Genomic DNA, 14,316 nt, shown 5'->3' with positions numbered 1-14,316 from the left:
AAGGGACGTTATTGGAAAGATGAAATCTCGCTGCTGACAGTGCAGTTGCTGCAATATCAAGCTTTATCCCAATAAGAAAGCTTTTTGTGTTATATTAACAGCGTTGGGCTTTTCCGCAGCGTGTTCAGAAGAACGTTACAAAATGCTGATTAATAACCTCTGCTTAAAATTATTCCTAAAAAGTCATTTAAGGTGACTGAATCTTGAAAATTTTTGCTGTATCATTTATGAGCATTGTAGCTGGGGAGTCATAAAGTCACCACTTAAAAACATCCAAAACTCTATTCAAGCCTTTAAAATTCAGTAGCTATGTTAGAAAAATTGTTTCCTTTAACGTTTTTATTGCTTTTTCTTAATAATCCTTAACAGACTTCCTATCATTTAACAAACATCAACCATCTTAACAACAAATACTTAGTGGCTATGCTTAAAAAAAATAGAAAAACAACAGTTAATTTAAATTTTAAAATTTGTGAAATACTAGAATCACGAGGCTTAGACGAGGAATTAAGAGATTTAATTGGAGGCACACAACAACTGGATGCCAAAAGGAACTAAGGATGGGGTTTTTCACTGTGTTGGCTCCCTGTGATCTCTGCGAGTGCCAGGCAGGTGTGAACCCAGTGGTACAGGAACTCGGCTGGAGCACAGCCCTGCTGCCACACCGCCACTCGAGGGACACCTGCAACAAAAAAAGAGCTGTAACTACAAGAGGGAAAGTCAAAACCATGAGCAGTGTTGCCCCAAAATCAAAGAGAGGTCATCCCATCAGCAGTGCTTTCCCTGAGTCCAGTAATTCCACCCTGCAGAATGGTGATGCTTTGAAAGGCACTGAGCATTATCGTGACAGTGACCTGTCAAGCACAGAAGTGCTGACTTTTTATTATCATTTATCCTGTATTGTGGTAGGTCCCCTATTTTACAAAGTGCTCTGCTATATTTTAATGCTAAACTTTTTTAATCTAAGTTCAGATTTGTTTTAAGAGTAATATCATTCAAAGCTTTTACTAAGTGCTATTAAAAGTCACCACATAATCATCCCATAAAGGTCGCTCTCTCCATAGAATACAGGTTGTTTTGTGCTCTGTTCTATATTACAGCACAAACATATGGGACATATGTGTATCACCTGATGTTCATTTTAAAGGAATTCCTGTAACTGTGAGTTATACCTGCATTTCATCCTGGGAAACCAAGCTTTCCTAGCATACCAGCAATTGGCCAAAGCTGTATTCTTTAATCTAGTTACATCTTTGTCCATAGCTGTAGGAACATCAGATGCTGTAGGCCTGCCTTGTTCTTTCCAGTGAATTAGTTTAATATATATGAGGAGAACACATGAAAAGGAACCATGACAGCCTCAAGTGTTTACTCTTTATCAGCAGGCAAGGTACTGTTGATAAATATCTCCAGCTAAATTAATAACTCTTGTCCAGGTTTGTTTTTTTAACAGGCCTCTCAGATCATCAAGGAAGAGATCTCAACAAGAACAAGTAATTTCTCTTGCAGAGATATTGCAAATAATAATAATAATAATAATAGCCTCTTGAGTGCCCTGGCACCAAAAAAGCCCATGTTTATTAAAGGAGAGAAAGACAGACTGAAAACCAGCTCCTGTTTGTGGCCAGTGAGTACATTAAGCTCTTGGCAGATGGTGTTTACAAAGAGGAGGGCTCACGCTGTCCTCCCACAGTCATGTTCCTGTTTGGAGCTGGGTCAGTCCCTAGGGCAGGGCACAGAGGTCTGAAGTAGATTTGCTTGCCAAAAGAACCATCATTCTTCATATGTCTTCACATATTACTTGCCAAAAGAACTCTCATTCTTCATATGTTTATCTGGAGGTGTACAATGAGATCACTTGTTCTGGAACCTTTCAAAGCCGATCTGCTCCCCTTTCTTTCAGGCCATGAATTTTGAGTCTAAATTTAACAGGTTGACTTCTAGTGACCAAAAAAGATTGCAGATATTTAGGAACCTTTATCTGTTGTTTAATCTCTTGTGAAATCAAAGTTAATTTGTGAAGTAAGGACCTTAAAAGTACTCAGCTGAAGGTGGCCAACGACACTATTTCTGGGCTGTGCCTGGGAACCTCACAAAGAGTTTATGATATTTACCAGTGATGCAGTCCAGCAGCTCTGCTTGAATTTGCACAGATGCAGCAGTTGGATCAAAGCAATAAATCTCCTGAATCAAATTGTCATCAAGTTTCTGCAATGCAAAGAACATAAAGAGTCGGGTGGTGATGAAAAGGTTACAGAATCAAAGATGGCAGAGAGAAGCATACAGGAAATCTATAGGTAATGAATTATTTCACTGCCAATTCCCCCTTGGCAAATTCCACTGAGTCTTCTCGAGGGAGTAATGATAGAAAACAAAGTCTCTGCAATTTGAAGTCTCACCAGTTTACACTGACTCCAGTTCTCGATCTCCTCTGAGCCCTTCCAGTCTGGATGCAAAAGCAACAGCACAGCCTTAATGATGTCGTGTAGCAGAGCTGGGGGTTCTGCACAGCTCTTTACTCCAGCAAAGCTCTCGGCGCCGAGTTTCCGGACACACTCGCGCAGGTCCTGCAGCATGAACCGCTGGAACAGAAACCCTGCGTGCCTCACGTTTGCCACCTGTTCTGCCTCTGCAGTCAAAAACAAACCCCCCAAGAAGTTGCTCAGAAACATCTGCTACTCAAGACTTACATTATTAACTGACGGGCTCTGCCCTCTTTGTGATTAACTCTTTGCCTCCTTGATTGATTTGTTTACAGCCCAAGTATCCTACCAAGCTTTAAAAACGGATATGTGCTTGAGAAGGGGACAACACAGGCGAAGCAGAGGTCCTGAGACCATGGAGGGTTAAGGCCTGCAGACAATTCTGTGACATTCAAATTCTTTTGCTCTTAGAGCAGTTCTGAGGAGGACACACTAGATCCCTGAGGGTGACAAGGCACCTTGCTTCACACCTCTGATTTCAGCACAAAGTACCCTGTGAACCAGAGTTAAAATCTAACCATTCTGTTTAACTGTGCTCCACTAAGCTCTTAGGCTTACTCAGAAGTTGTTTACATATACCAAAGATTTGTATTTGTCTTTCCATACTTGTAGGAAAGATACCTTAGATGTGATTTTACTGAGATTCCTAATTTCACTCCTAAAAAACCCTATCTTGTCTCTGTATGCACAATACCCAGCTCATAGGTTGGTTCTGTTTCCTCTAGAGACCTCCACAGGATCTCCAAGCAGGCAGCTTGGACCATCTTTAGCATTTTCTGCAGGTCTTTCTGTTCCTGAGGTGGTAATTTCTTGTGGTGTCCAATGCTGATATCAAATATGCCAAGAGCTTGTCTCGACAGGTCATGGAGAGGTACTGCAATGTGCTGTTCTCCACGGACAGGAGTGAGAGCGGCCTCTAAACTGTCTGTGCACCTAAACAGGTAATCCCTGAAATAAAATGTACTAGATTTTATCATTCTGGTTTCGTTTGGTAATTTACTTAGCATATTTTAATAAGATGCCATTCATCTCTCACTTTTATGGGTATTACATTACTAAATCATAGTTTATTTCCTTGAGCTGAAATATGCACAGCTCTAAGTATCATTCCAGCCATGTACACAAAGGAGAAAATAGCGTTGGGAACACATATTGCTTAGCCAAGGTGAATGCTGAAAATCCTAAATATTTAACAAACCTTGCTTTAAAAACAGTTTTCTGTTTATAAATGCAGTGACATATAAATCTATGGAGTTTTATAAAAAGTAAAAACAGCTGCTGGAACAGCAAATAGCTGTTCAAGCAACTTTGACCACAGGGATGATATGCTTGAAAGACAAGTCTGTGAGGATCTTGACAGTGGAAGGAAACAGCCAGCTGAAGGAAATGAGACTAATGTGGCCAGGAAAGGGGACAGATTAATCTAAAGAGCAAAATGGTTCAGTGTAGGCTTTAATCCTGCAAACCTTGGCAGCTCAGCTACTAGGTATTAAATCAGAAGTTAAGTTTTTAGAAGCCTAAACTCAAAGAGAAAATACCCCTCACCCCTTCACAGTTCAGTGTCACGTGCGTACGCACCAGGAGCCTTGACAGAGACAGAGCTACAGCCAGATTGTCACAGGGTTGCACTGCCAGGGGCTTTGTGTAACATGGATCATGCCTGATGTAGGCTGAGTCTAAGAGCAGAGGGGACTATTCCAACTCTGGCCACTGGAGCCTACCTTAGCAGGTTTTCTTCTCTGAGGAGAAGAGCAGGAGAGCTATGGATTTCTTTTTGTCCTGTGTTATCTGTAGTGATCATCTTGCACAGAGCCTGCCAGAGAGAAAAGAGAGGTTTAGCTGCATCCAAGAAAGGAACAGATATTTTGAAGTTTGGAGGGAGAGGAAATGGCTTATTTCTTATAGGAAACTCCGATGTACGTTCAAGGGGTGGTTTAAAGACATCTCCCAACAATGCTTGGTTTTATTCCCACACTGTATCACTCAAGATACATGAAGAATGTGCCCTGAACCTCCCTCAGCCAGACTATTTAATCCACCCCCAGGCTCCACACTGAGGAACACCCACAGACCCAGAGGCTTCCATTCTTTTTCCCATCCTTTCTCATGTCATGTTTGTGTCAGTGTGCCTTGGCACGTGAAAAGCACAGAGGGGAGTGAGTGACCTGGCTATCAAGAAGCTAACAAGGGAACAGTGCTGAGCCTGGAATGACAACAGAACACTGCCAACATAAACCATGCTTATCAGAGGAAGCAGCTGAATTATGGCTACAGCAGATGTCATACAGACTTTGGGATGACATGGGATCGGTCCTAAATATTGCATACACTTTTCATCTTCTTAACTCGCTGGTACATGAAGTGACAAGCTTCCCAGGGCCCGAGTGCCTGCTGAACAACTGGAATCTGACCTGCATGGAGTGGGGGCTGCCTTTACAAGCTGCCTAATTGGGAAACAGCCACTTCCTGAGCTGTATTTACATCTTGGCTGCTGACATTAGTTCAGAACAAAGAGCTAATACATTAGCTGAAACGTTCTTTTTTCCCTATAAAGTACCATAACTTTGACATGCAGAGAATCTCCACAGAAGAGCATCTCCCTTTGTGGAGGTTCCAGACAGCAAAGCTATGGATGGATGGATGGGTGTGGGGTTTTGCTCTGTTGGTTGCTATGCAGCAGTGAGCACTGAAGTAGGAGAATATTCCCTTTTCCCATGGAGAAGGGTCTATACTAGCACTGCTCTTGAATTGTTTTACATGGGAAGATGGAAAGAATGAAGAGGGATCTCCTTTACAGAGGGAAACTTCCTTCTCTACCTTTGTAGCCCGTTTGTTGCATGGGCAGGCACAAGAATCTTGGGCAGGCTTCAGTTTTAACAATAAAACCATTGGGAAAACACAGGCACTAGAGCTGGCACATCTTCCCTAAAGCAGCCTTTCAGCCCCTGACAATTACAGACCTTTTCCCTGCAGTACCTTGTCTTTGGCAGGCTCCACCAGGTACATGGTGACGGTGTGGATGCTGGGTGTCCTGGGATACAACCAGCCCAGAGCATAAACAGCCATTTGTAGGACATTTTCCCGTGTGCAGATATGGTGGTAGGCTTTGCTGAATGCATGGGAAACTCCCTGTGAAAGCAGAATCCTCCAAATGAGCCAGACAGTTCCACAAGATTTGGGGGAAAAAAGCTGGGGGAGTGTTCACGAGGCAAAATGGTTGTAAGAAGTTACTTTAATCAGAACTCGTAGAGCTGAAAAGCGACTGTGTCCCTTATCAAATAATGCTCTAAAGTTCCCCATTACCAGGTCATAGCCAAGTCTTAAACTAGATTAGCTGGTTTTAAGTGGAAACAGCCAAATGGACTGGTAAGGCTGGCTTGCTGCGCTCCCTGCTGTCCAGATGATGCACCCACACTGAGGCTGATTCCAAAGAGCATCCCAAAGAAATCCAGGCTGCTGTTGCTTACTGTTATTCCACCACGTAAAAAGTAAGGTTTCATGCCACTTTATGGAAATGAACACAAAACTGAGGTCGAGAGCTTCAAGAAATAAAAGCTGCTATCTTTGGGCTTTGCACAAAAGGACAATTAATTTCCTGGTTGGGAGAAGATTAAATTAATTCCTGATGAAGTGATACCTCAGTTTCAGGTAAGACACTATTAAGGTGTCCTGCTCACACCACCTTCCCCCTATACTGCAGAAAGGACCAACAGATCTTTTCTTAGTTGTACATCTTACGTTTACTCAGAACAAACATGTAAAAATCACAAGTTTTTGCAGATTGGACTAAGAAACTGCTTTTTGATGGTGCCCACCTGGTAGAAAATGATCTCATGGGTCAGAAAGATGGTTTTCTCACACTGGTCCCGAAGAGTGTCAAGTCCTAGAATGCCAAAGACTCTCCAGCGAGCATCATACAAGGGCAGCACCAGGAGGGAACCTTTCCTCTCCTCCACTGGGCGCTCAGAGTTCCAGAAATGGATATTTCCGTGGAGCTGAACTCTTGGGACATGGATTGGCTTTCCTTCATCAACAGCTGCAAAGCTGGAAAATAAATTTATGAGGAGGTTTGTTGGGAGGAGCAGAAAGCCTTTAGTGAAACAGTAAATACTGCAGAGCTTTGATCTCTCCCTGCTTTTCCGCATCAGAGAAGGAAGGTGTGAGCTCTGTACTCTGACCACACCCAGCAATACCACATTTACCACTTGTATCCCAAAGATAGTGGTAATAAATAAGTCACTCTTCATCCTTAGGACATTTTAAAACATCAGCTAATGAATGGAATGAAAAGGAATACAGAAGCAAGCAGCAGTTACATTTAATAGGTTAGAAGCAGCAATATTTAAAGAGACAAATATGTCTGGCTTTTGGAAATGAAAAGTGAAGAGGCATGAAAGCTGTTTATAGCATAAACACTAGGGAGGGAAAAGCATTGTTCTAAAAAAATATCCTGTGGATATAAAATTGTGTATGGGAATTAATTTTTAAAGATGGAAATGTAGGCCCAATGCCACAGACATTTGCTAAAGGATGAGATTCATTCGGCTGTGAGCTAATATCCCCAAGGAAAGGAGTGAAATCCCAAACAGAGCAGTTCTAAGAAGACCGTGCAGAGTATAGGACGTTTATAGGATATTGGATCCTTCCACAACAGTCTCTCAGGAGATTTCCTCTCTGGAGTACTCCATAAACCTCAGTTTCCAGTGCATCCCAAACACTGCCCAGTACCCCTACATTCCAAACAGTTTTGAGAAAAAGGAACATTTTTTTGCAGCTTTTCTTACCTTATTCCTTTCATGTCTCTGTGAAGTGTCTGGTTCAGGACATAGGGAGCATCGTCCGCAGTACAGGCCACATAGCGCAGGAGAACCTGGCCCTGCTCTGCTGAGAGCTGCTTCTCTTCCAAAAGGGCAATGTAGGCACTGATCTTCTTGTTACCCCCATGGGCTTCTGCGTCCTAGCAACCAAACGTTTCCCATTACATTATGGGCATTAGCCACTGACCACTGCACTTATTTCATGTCCTTAGCACTTGTCTCTTTTGTGCTGAGATGCTGCTCTGGGTCACTGAGTTTGTGTGTCACACACCCCCAGTGTGCCGTGGCCGTGTCTGCCCAGAGCACTCCGTGACAAGCAAAAACACTCCGTGTTTTGATTGGCAAGGAAAATGGATTTCTTGTTTCCTGCTCTTAATGGGGAGAAGTAAATAATATAAAAATAATCCCTAACTATAATCCCTAAGCAAAAGTCCTGTGGATTTCTTCCCTAATAGGAGATTTCTTTGGGAAAAAAACACAAACAAGTGCCAGAGTTGCCACATTTACAAACCTGGACAATACTAGAAGAACACTTCAGAGAGAAGTTTGGCTTTGAGGGAGGCTTTAATAGTGAGGACAAACAGCTAAAGTTGCAACTGTAAGTTAAAAATTAAAATATTTCCACTATAAATTAACTGTCTTTGTCCCAAACTGACTCTGGTGTGTTTCATTTCAGAAGCTCCAAAACTATAACTATGGATTTCCAGATCTGATCTGAGTCAGTTCTTCCAAAAGTGAGATATAAGTTTTCCTGAGATTCCTTCTGTATTGGCATAGCAAGGACAAGAATCCTTGCATTGCTGATCTGATCTGTGACCCTTTCTGTGCATAACCACGGGCTCTCCTGAACATCAGCTAAGTACAGGAAAGCACAAGGAAACAGCCTCAGAGCAGCTTCCCAGGCTACCTGTGAGTTCCACTCAATTCCAGGGTTTGGAATCAGTGTCCCAACCGAACACAAGCACCTCATGCTCCCTGGGATGCCCACCTGGGAGATGGCCTTGAACACTGCTTTGTACACCGATTCCATCCTTGCTCCGCCACTCTCAGCCACTTGCTGGATATCCTGCAGCCATTTCCTCCTGGTTAAGCTTTGCAAGGACTCCCTATGACTTTGCTCCACACTTGTGCTCAGAAATCTCACCAAGTTATCAATAGCTTCGTCCTCATTGCCAGTTAACTCAGAAGCAATTAACTCAAGGAAGGTCTGGAATACCTTTGGGGATACCATCTCCACTCTGCTGAGCTGGGGGTATCGGGAGCAAAGGTGTGCCTTTGCTAGTAGAAAAAAAAAAAAACAAAACAGAAAATAAGACAGAGACAATCTAGTTGATTAATCAGTTTTGCAGAATATGAATCAAGCCCTAAACTGTCTTTGGGTGGAGTGTTCTAGTCCGTTGTTCTGGGTTTCTTTCAGCTACCTCCTAAATGGAAGTTGTCACAATGACAGGTAATCTCCAGCTTCCACACTGGATTCCTCCTTTCCTCTGGCCGCCTGCTTTCCCTCCTAGTGAGAAGGAACCCTGCACAGCACTGGTTTCTACCCAGGTGTTTGTTAAATCAGCGGCCGGTCTGTCCGAGCTGTCCCAGCCCTGCGCAGGCTCTCCCCAGCCCCGGCTCTGGGCTCACGGGGGTGCTCTTGCACAGCCTGAGGAAGGTGCAGGCGCCTGCCTGGCTTCGGGATTCACGGGAGCTCTGTGACTAACGCTTCCATCATTTTTTCTGCATCCTGATTTCAAATCCTGTTGGACCCGAAGATGTCCCTGGTCATGGCAGGGGTTTGGACTAGATGACCTTTGAAGGTCCTTTCCAACCCAGACCATTCTATCATTATTATCACCGATTTCAGCTGTAGAAGTAGCAAGTACTAACTGGCCCAGTCATGATGGAGGTGCCTGTTAATGCTGTCTTATCCAGCTCATCATCTAAAGAACATTCAGTATTCTTAATTTAATTTCTGATTTTCTGACAGAACTAGGATGGAGAATTTTTTGATGGTATAAAAATATTTGGATATTAACCTCCTCTTTCTCCTCTCTTTACAGAAAAGATGAAGAAAGAAATATGCATGAAGTTGAATGCAGTATGATCACTTCCTTCACTACTGAACCACAGCATAATGCATAATTTCCCCCATTATATCTAATGTTACACTTTTCATTTACAAGGAAAATGAAATAATTCTACTCACTCTTCACTCTATTTCCATCCAGGAGCAATGCAATGTCTGTGAACCCTCCCCCCAGACCTGCTTGTTCCACGTCTTTGAGAGATTAGGTTGAAGCTGCTAGAAATAGTTTCATGTTGCTGGTATTGATTTTGCTATGCTCTCTTTCTATTTATTTGTCCTTTAGTTTATGAGCCCTTCATGGAAGGGACTATGTCCTTCCATATTTCCACAGTCTGTTCTGGCATGCTTTGAATACAAGAGAGCAGTAAAGTGCCAGTTTTTCCTGGCTGGACAGACAGTCATCAAACATGACAGGTCGGTGTGCTCCCCACCCCACCAGCTGCCTCCAGTGAGCTAAACGAGAAACAGGTTTTGGTGCTTGCCAAAACAAGCCATTTTTAGTGATCTGCAGCAGAACAAGCAGCATGAAGATGAGCATGGAGATGAAAAAAACAGTCCTCTCCACCCAAGCACACATGCAGCCATGTTCTTAATTGCTAACACAGTATTTCAGAACACCTTATACCCACTTGTTAATATGCATGAGGCTGCCAGACAGGTTCAGGTGAACCTGCAGTGCTTCTCTCTGACCCAAGTCTATTTTGTCAAGGACCAAATTTGCTAAGTTTATTCAGAGAAATGAACCAACAGAGAAGCTAGACTCGAAGTTGCTAATTCATGAGAGCTGTGTGACAGTGTGGATTACTATGAGCTATTTGAGACCCATGAGGAAAGCTGTTCTCTCCTATGAGGTACATTCCTGCAGCAAGCACAGGAAAATGTATCTATTAAAAATAGCTGGCTAACACAGATGGACTAGACTAAAAGTGCAAACGTGTCCTCAGGCTTTACGTGTGTTTTTTCACTGCCATATCACATGTACACATTGCATGTTACAGCTGAAATAAGTGTTCAACACATCCCAATGTCATGAAAGCACTGAGCTACTTCTCTGCCTGGGAGTCTTGCACAGAAGGAGGAGATGGATCTGTGCATTAACAAGCAGGTCTGGGTAACTGTTCCTTTTCATTTTACAGCTCATACCATATATGCTTATGACTGCTTGCAAAACCAAACTGGTGCTTGCCAGCAACCTCACTAGCACGGTCATTGAATGGTTGAAGGTCTATTGTGTTGTTCTCCCAGAGCAGAGCTGTCTCCTTACCCTTCATCAAGGCCTCTTTTTTCATGCCTCCCATGAATTTGCTCAGAACAGCATCCACCTCTTCCAGGTCCAGAAACCCATGTCCATTGCTGTCCCACTTTTCAAAAAGTGCCTCCAAAAGCAGTTTCCGTTGGGCTGCCCGAGACATGTGGTGAACCTGCAACAGAGGAACAGCTGGTCTTGGGTAACTCCAGGGTAACTCCTGGGTAACTCCTGGGTAACTAACTCCTCGACACTGATGCTGGGTGTCTACACAGTGTGGGCACTGCAGTGCTGTGCCACTCACATCATTCCTATGGGCCAGGCCAAGTCTGTACATCCACGGCTCAGACCTGCAGATGAATCATTAAACCTGGGAGATACTTAGAAACACTAAACACAGGTGACAGTTCAGTTTACCAGGCTGGACCAGCACTGCAGAGAGTTATTTCACAGGGAACAAATGAAGCCTCTGCTGGATTTAAGGTAAGGTCAACTGAGGTAAATGCAAGTTTCCCAGAATACAAATGTCTCCCTAGCAAGAACTAACCACAGCCTTGTCAGTGACACCCAGAGATGTGACAGTTTGTATTTCTGTACATTGTTATTTTGCTGGTGCTGCCCTGAAGTGTGTGGGCTACAAGCAAATGCATGTACCATTTGTCCTCTAAACCCAGCACAGAGGGATAACTGGCTGCAGTGGAATCCTCTCAAAGGCCAAAATACTGGCAGTGTGTGCTGTGTTCAGTGAGGACTGGAGAGCCGTCACATCCAATATCTCATCCAAATTAGGTCAGCAGCACAGAGGGAAACCAGAAAGAGGTCTGAGGAAAACACAGCTAGAAAGACCCACAGAGAGACACACAACAGACCTGAAGTGATATGGGGCACCTTGATGCTGTGCAGGAGGAAGGGGAATTTTTTTTTCAGCACATGGCAGGAGCACCTTGTAACTTAAGCACAGAAAAGCATATGCACACTAACATCCAGCCATGCACATAGCAGACCCAAACGCACTTGTTTTAAAATCCTCCCCAAAACATCCACAACCTCCTGTGTACATGCCAGTGCAGTAGGTCAGAGATCAGGTTCTTGGCTATTATAAAGGTGAATAAGCAGAATGGAATGTTTTGGGCTCTTTCACAATTAACTATCAACTGTTGTCTCACTGAGTCCGGCTCTAGGACAGACAGACAGCCTCTTACAGGGTGAGTCTGTCATCACTTCCAGAGCTGAGGGCTAGGGAGGGAGCATCTGTATGAAAACAAAGGGGTCAAAGGTTTCCTGAAGAAATAGGGGTTGCAAGACTGCAAGCAGAGAACTCTGCCAGTGTGAGATTAACAGTTGACTTTGTAAGTGTCTGTAGGCATTTGCTTGTTTTTTGTTTGGACACGGGATCAGCAAAACTTATCAATATTTACTTTTTCTAGTTGTTCCATTTTTTCCTCCTCTGTCTGCTTGTACTCTTCTTTGATAAATGCAATAAGCCTCTTCACAGTAGGCAGAGAACTGTCTTGACCAACAAACGTCTCCATGAGCTGTACAAACTGTGGCTGGGTGAGGCAGCTTGCACCAAAGGAACTCTGAGTACAAGAAACCCGATGGTTCTGAATCTGTGCCATGCTGGGCTCTGAATCTGAAAGGCAGAAAGCACAGTGTGTCACAGAAAGCCAAACGCTGCCCTAAAGCCAGGCACGTGGCAGCTATCAACTCACTCCTCAATCCTGCACTTCCTATCCAGGGAAATTACAGCTCAATCCAGGCTGACTCCATGCTGAGTAAAGGCCTTAATCTGCTTATACTGTTCTAATAGTAGCTCTTCAGAGCCAGTCTGGCATGGATGCCAATGTACAGCCAGGTCAACCTCTGAACACAGGTGAGCTGAAATTCCTGTTACTCAGCAAGGGGCTGTCTGAGACAAAGATTGTCTGAGGTACTGCATGTCCCAAACAATGCAGGATGCACATCCTGCATAACACTGGAAGTTAACTCAGAAAGCTGTAGGTACCAGTGGGCTGTACCATCAGATTTACAACCCTTTACATAATAAGTCTGTCACTAGATTGCTTGGGCAATGTAGACCCAGTTCTTGCAGTTTTCTAAACTGTGAGACATAAGAGAGTGTTCACAGAGCACTGGCAAGGAGGTTGGTCCTTCTTGGATGTTTAAGAAAGTACCTCTTTGAAACACACAGCTGTCTGATCACAGCCTTCCTGGAACAAGGGCCTTTGTACACAGTGGAGTATGATCATCCTTTGGAAACACAGTGAGAGATTAAAATAAAAGGTTTCTGCTATATGATCTCATATCACATCTCCCTATGGGCAAGAACAGGCTAAAAATTATTAAAGTCATTTCTAGATTTAACATGCTCAGGTTCCTGTCTTGCTACAGTAATATTACAGAGTGAAACAGAACATAAAGTTTCTCCTTATTATAAAAATGCTGCTGCTTCACAAAGTCCCTACTTGAATTAAAGTGTCTGCTCAGTGCCTTGAATACAGATCACCAGCAAAGTGACTCACCTGCCATCCTGTGAGAGGAACATGCTCTGAAACCTTGGCAGAAAACACCACGCTGAGAAGATATCAAAGCTTATGGTCTTCTCTACTCAGAAAGCACTCACATGGTTTTGAAATGGATTTAAAATAGCCTATAGTTAAACTAGTCCAAATATATACATTGAAAAAGATTAAGGTCTGCCAGAATAAAGGAGAATATCTTTACCCTGCTCATGCAGAAGGTTGTCATCCTGCAGCCTTGTCTCGGAGCTTGTCTCTTGGTCAAACTGGCTGCTGGGCTGCCTTGAAAAACTCCCTTTTCCTGCAGGGGTTTCTTCCACAGCCTCTGCAGCTGGAGCAGGGATTTCTTCCACAGCCTCTGCAGCTGGAGCACCCTGTTCTGAACCAGTGACACCCATGTCTGCCACATCTGTGTCTCCTTCACTTTTTGTTTCTGTCTCAGGCTCTCTACCCAGGCTGGATTCCTCTTCCTCCACCTGTTTTTCGGATCCAGGTTCTCCATCCCTACTGAGATTGTATCCCTCAGAGGCTGATCCTGGGAAAGCTTCATCCTGTCTCTCTGCACTTCCAGGCTCAACTTCCTTCTCAGTTTTGATGTCTTCCTGGGAGCTGGGTTCCTCACTGTGTGTGGTATCTCCATCCAAATCACCAGCCTCAAATCCAGTGCCTTTCACCTCTGACACAGCATCCTCACCTTCCTTGCTCACTTCAGCATCACTCGGCTCTGCTGCTTGGTCATCAAGGCCTCCCCATAAATCCACAAGATCAATCTCTTGCAACTTAATTATTGGCCCTAGAATAGAAAAAAATATGGGTAAGTTGATAGTTTGCATTGGTTTTATGTTCTCTAGTATTGCACAAGAAAATTGAAACAAGAAAGATACTTCCAAGCAAATACAAACTATTAGAAAGTACCTTCTGCAAACACACATCTCTGAAACACAAAACTTCAGAATAATGTTTTTGCCTGCAGAGATGTGCACTTCTCAGTGTTTATTACACCACATTTCTTTTGAAACAAATGTTTCATAATTCTCCCTATTAAGAAGGAGACCTGTAACTTGCCCTGCATTTGATCTTAGCAATTAATTAATGTCCAATATCTTTAAAATTTTTTACTTTCATGCCGATGATCCCCCGTGTTTTTTCTTTATCTTTCCATGTGCCTGGAGGAACTTTA

The 14,316-nt window shown here is 43.5% G+C and overlaps 1 protein-coding gene across 7 annotated transcripts in view; it reads right to left on the bottom strand.

Moving 5' to 3' along the window:
* Positions 1-263: 263 nt before the first annotated feature.
* The window catches only part of EFCAB5 (EF-hand calcium binding domain 5), a 37,307-nt gene continuing 23,254 nt past the window's right edge, over positions 264-14,316 (bottom strand). For 4 of the 7 annotated variants that reach the window (XM_027660350.1, XM_027660351.1, XM_027660353.1 and 1 more), the window contains exons 8-20: positions 13,493-13,929; positions 13,342-13,459; positions 12,036-12,250; positions 10,636-10,792; positions 8,289-8,578; positions 7,268-7,440; positions 6,299-6,527; positions 5,460-5,612; positions 4,205-4,296; positions 3,178-3,431; positions 2,400-2,629; positions 2,115-2,208; positions 264-682 (exon numbers count right to left, since the gene is read on the bottom strand). In XM_027660350.1, the coding sequence (XP_027516151.1) occupies positions 555-682; positions 2,115-2,208; positions 2,400-2,629; positions 3,178-3,431; positions 4,205-4,296; positions 5,460-5,612; positions 6,299-6,527; positions 7,268-7,440; positions 8,289-8,578; positions 10,636-10,792; positions 12,036-12,250; positions 13,342-13,459; positions 13,493-13,929 (2,570 nt within the window). In that variant the 3' untranslated portion in view covers positions 264-554. Of the gene's footprint in view, positions 683-2,114; positions 2,209-2,399; positions 2,630-3,177; positions 3,432-4,204; positions 4,297-5,459; positions 5,613-6,298; positions 6,528-7,267; positions 7,441-8,288; positions 8,579-10,635; positions 10,793-12,035; positions 12,251-13,339; positions 13,460-13,480; positions 13,930-14,316 lie in introns of those variants that run through there. The other 3 variants (XM_027660354.1, XM_027660356.1, XR_003530437.1) reach the window with 3 other exon arrangements.

Source organism: Corapipo altera, unplaced genomic scaffold (genome assembly GCF_003945725.1).
Source record: "Corapipo altera isolate COAL_440 unplaced genomic scaffold, ASM394572v1 271, whole genome shotgun sequence".
In the NCBI taxonomy this organism is placed as follows: Eukaryota; Metazoa; Chordata; class Aves; order Passeriformes; family Pipridae; genus Corapipo; species Corapipo altera.
The sequence above is the reverse complement of the archived record's forward strand: the minus strand, read 5'-3'. Positions and strand labels throughout refer to the sequence as shown.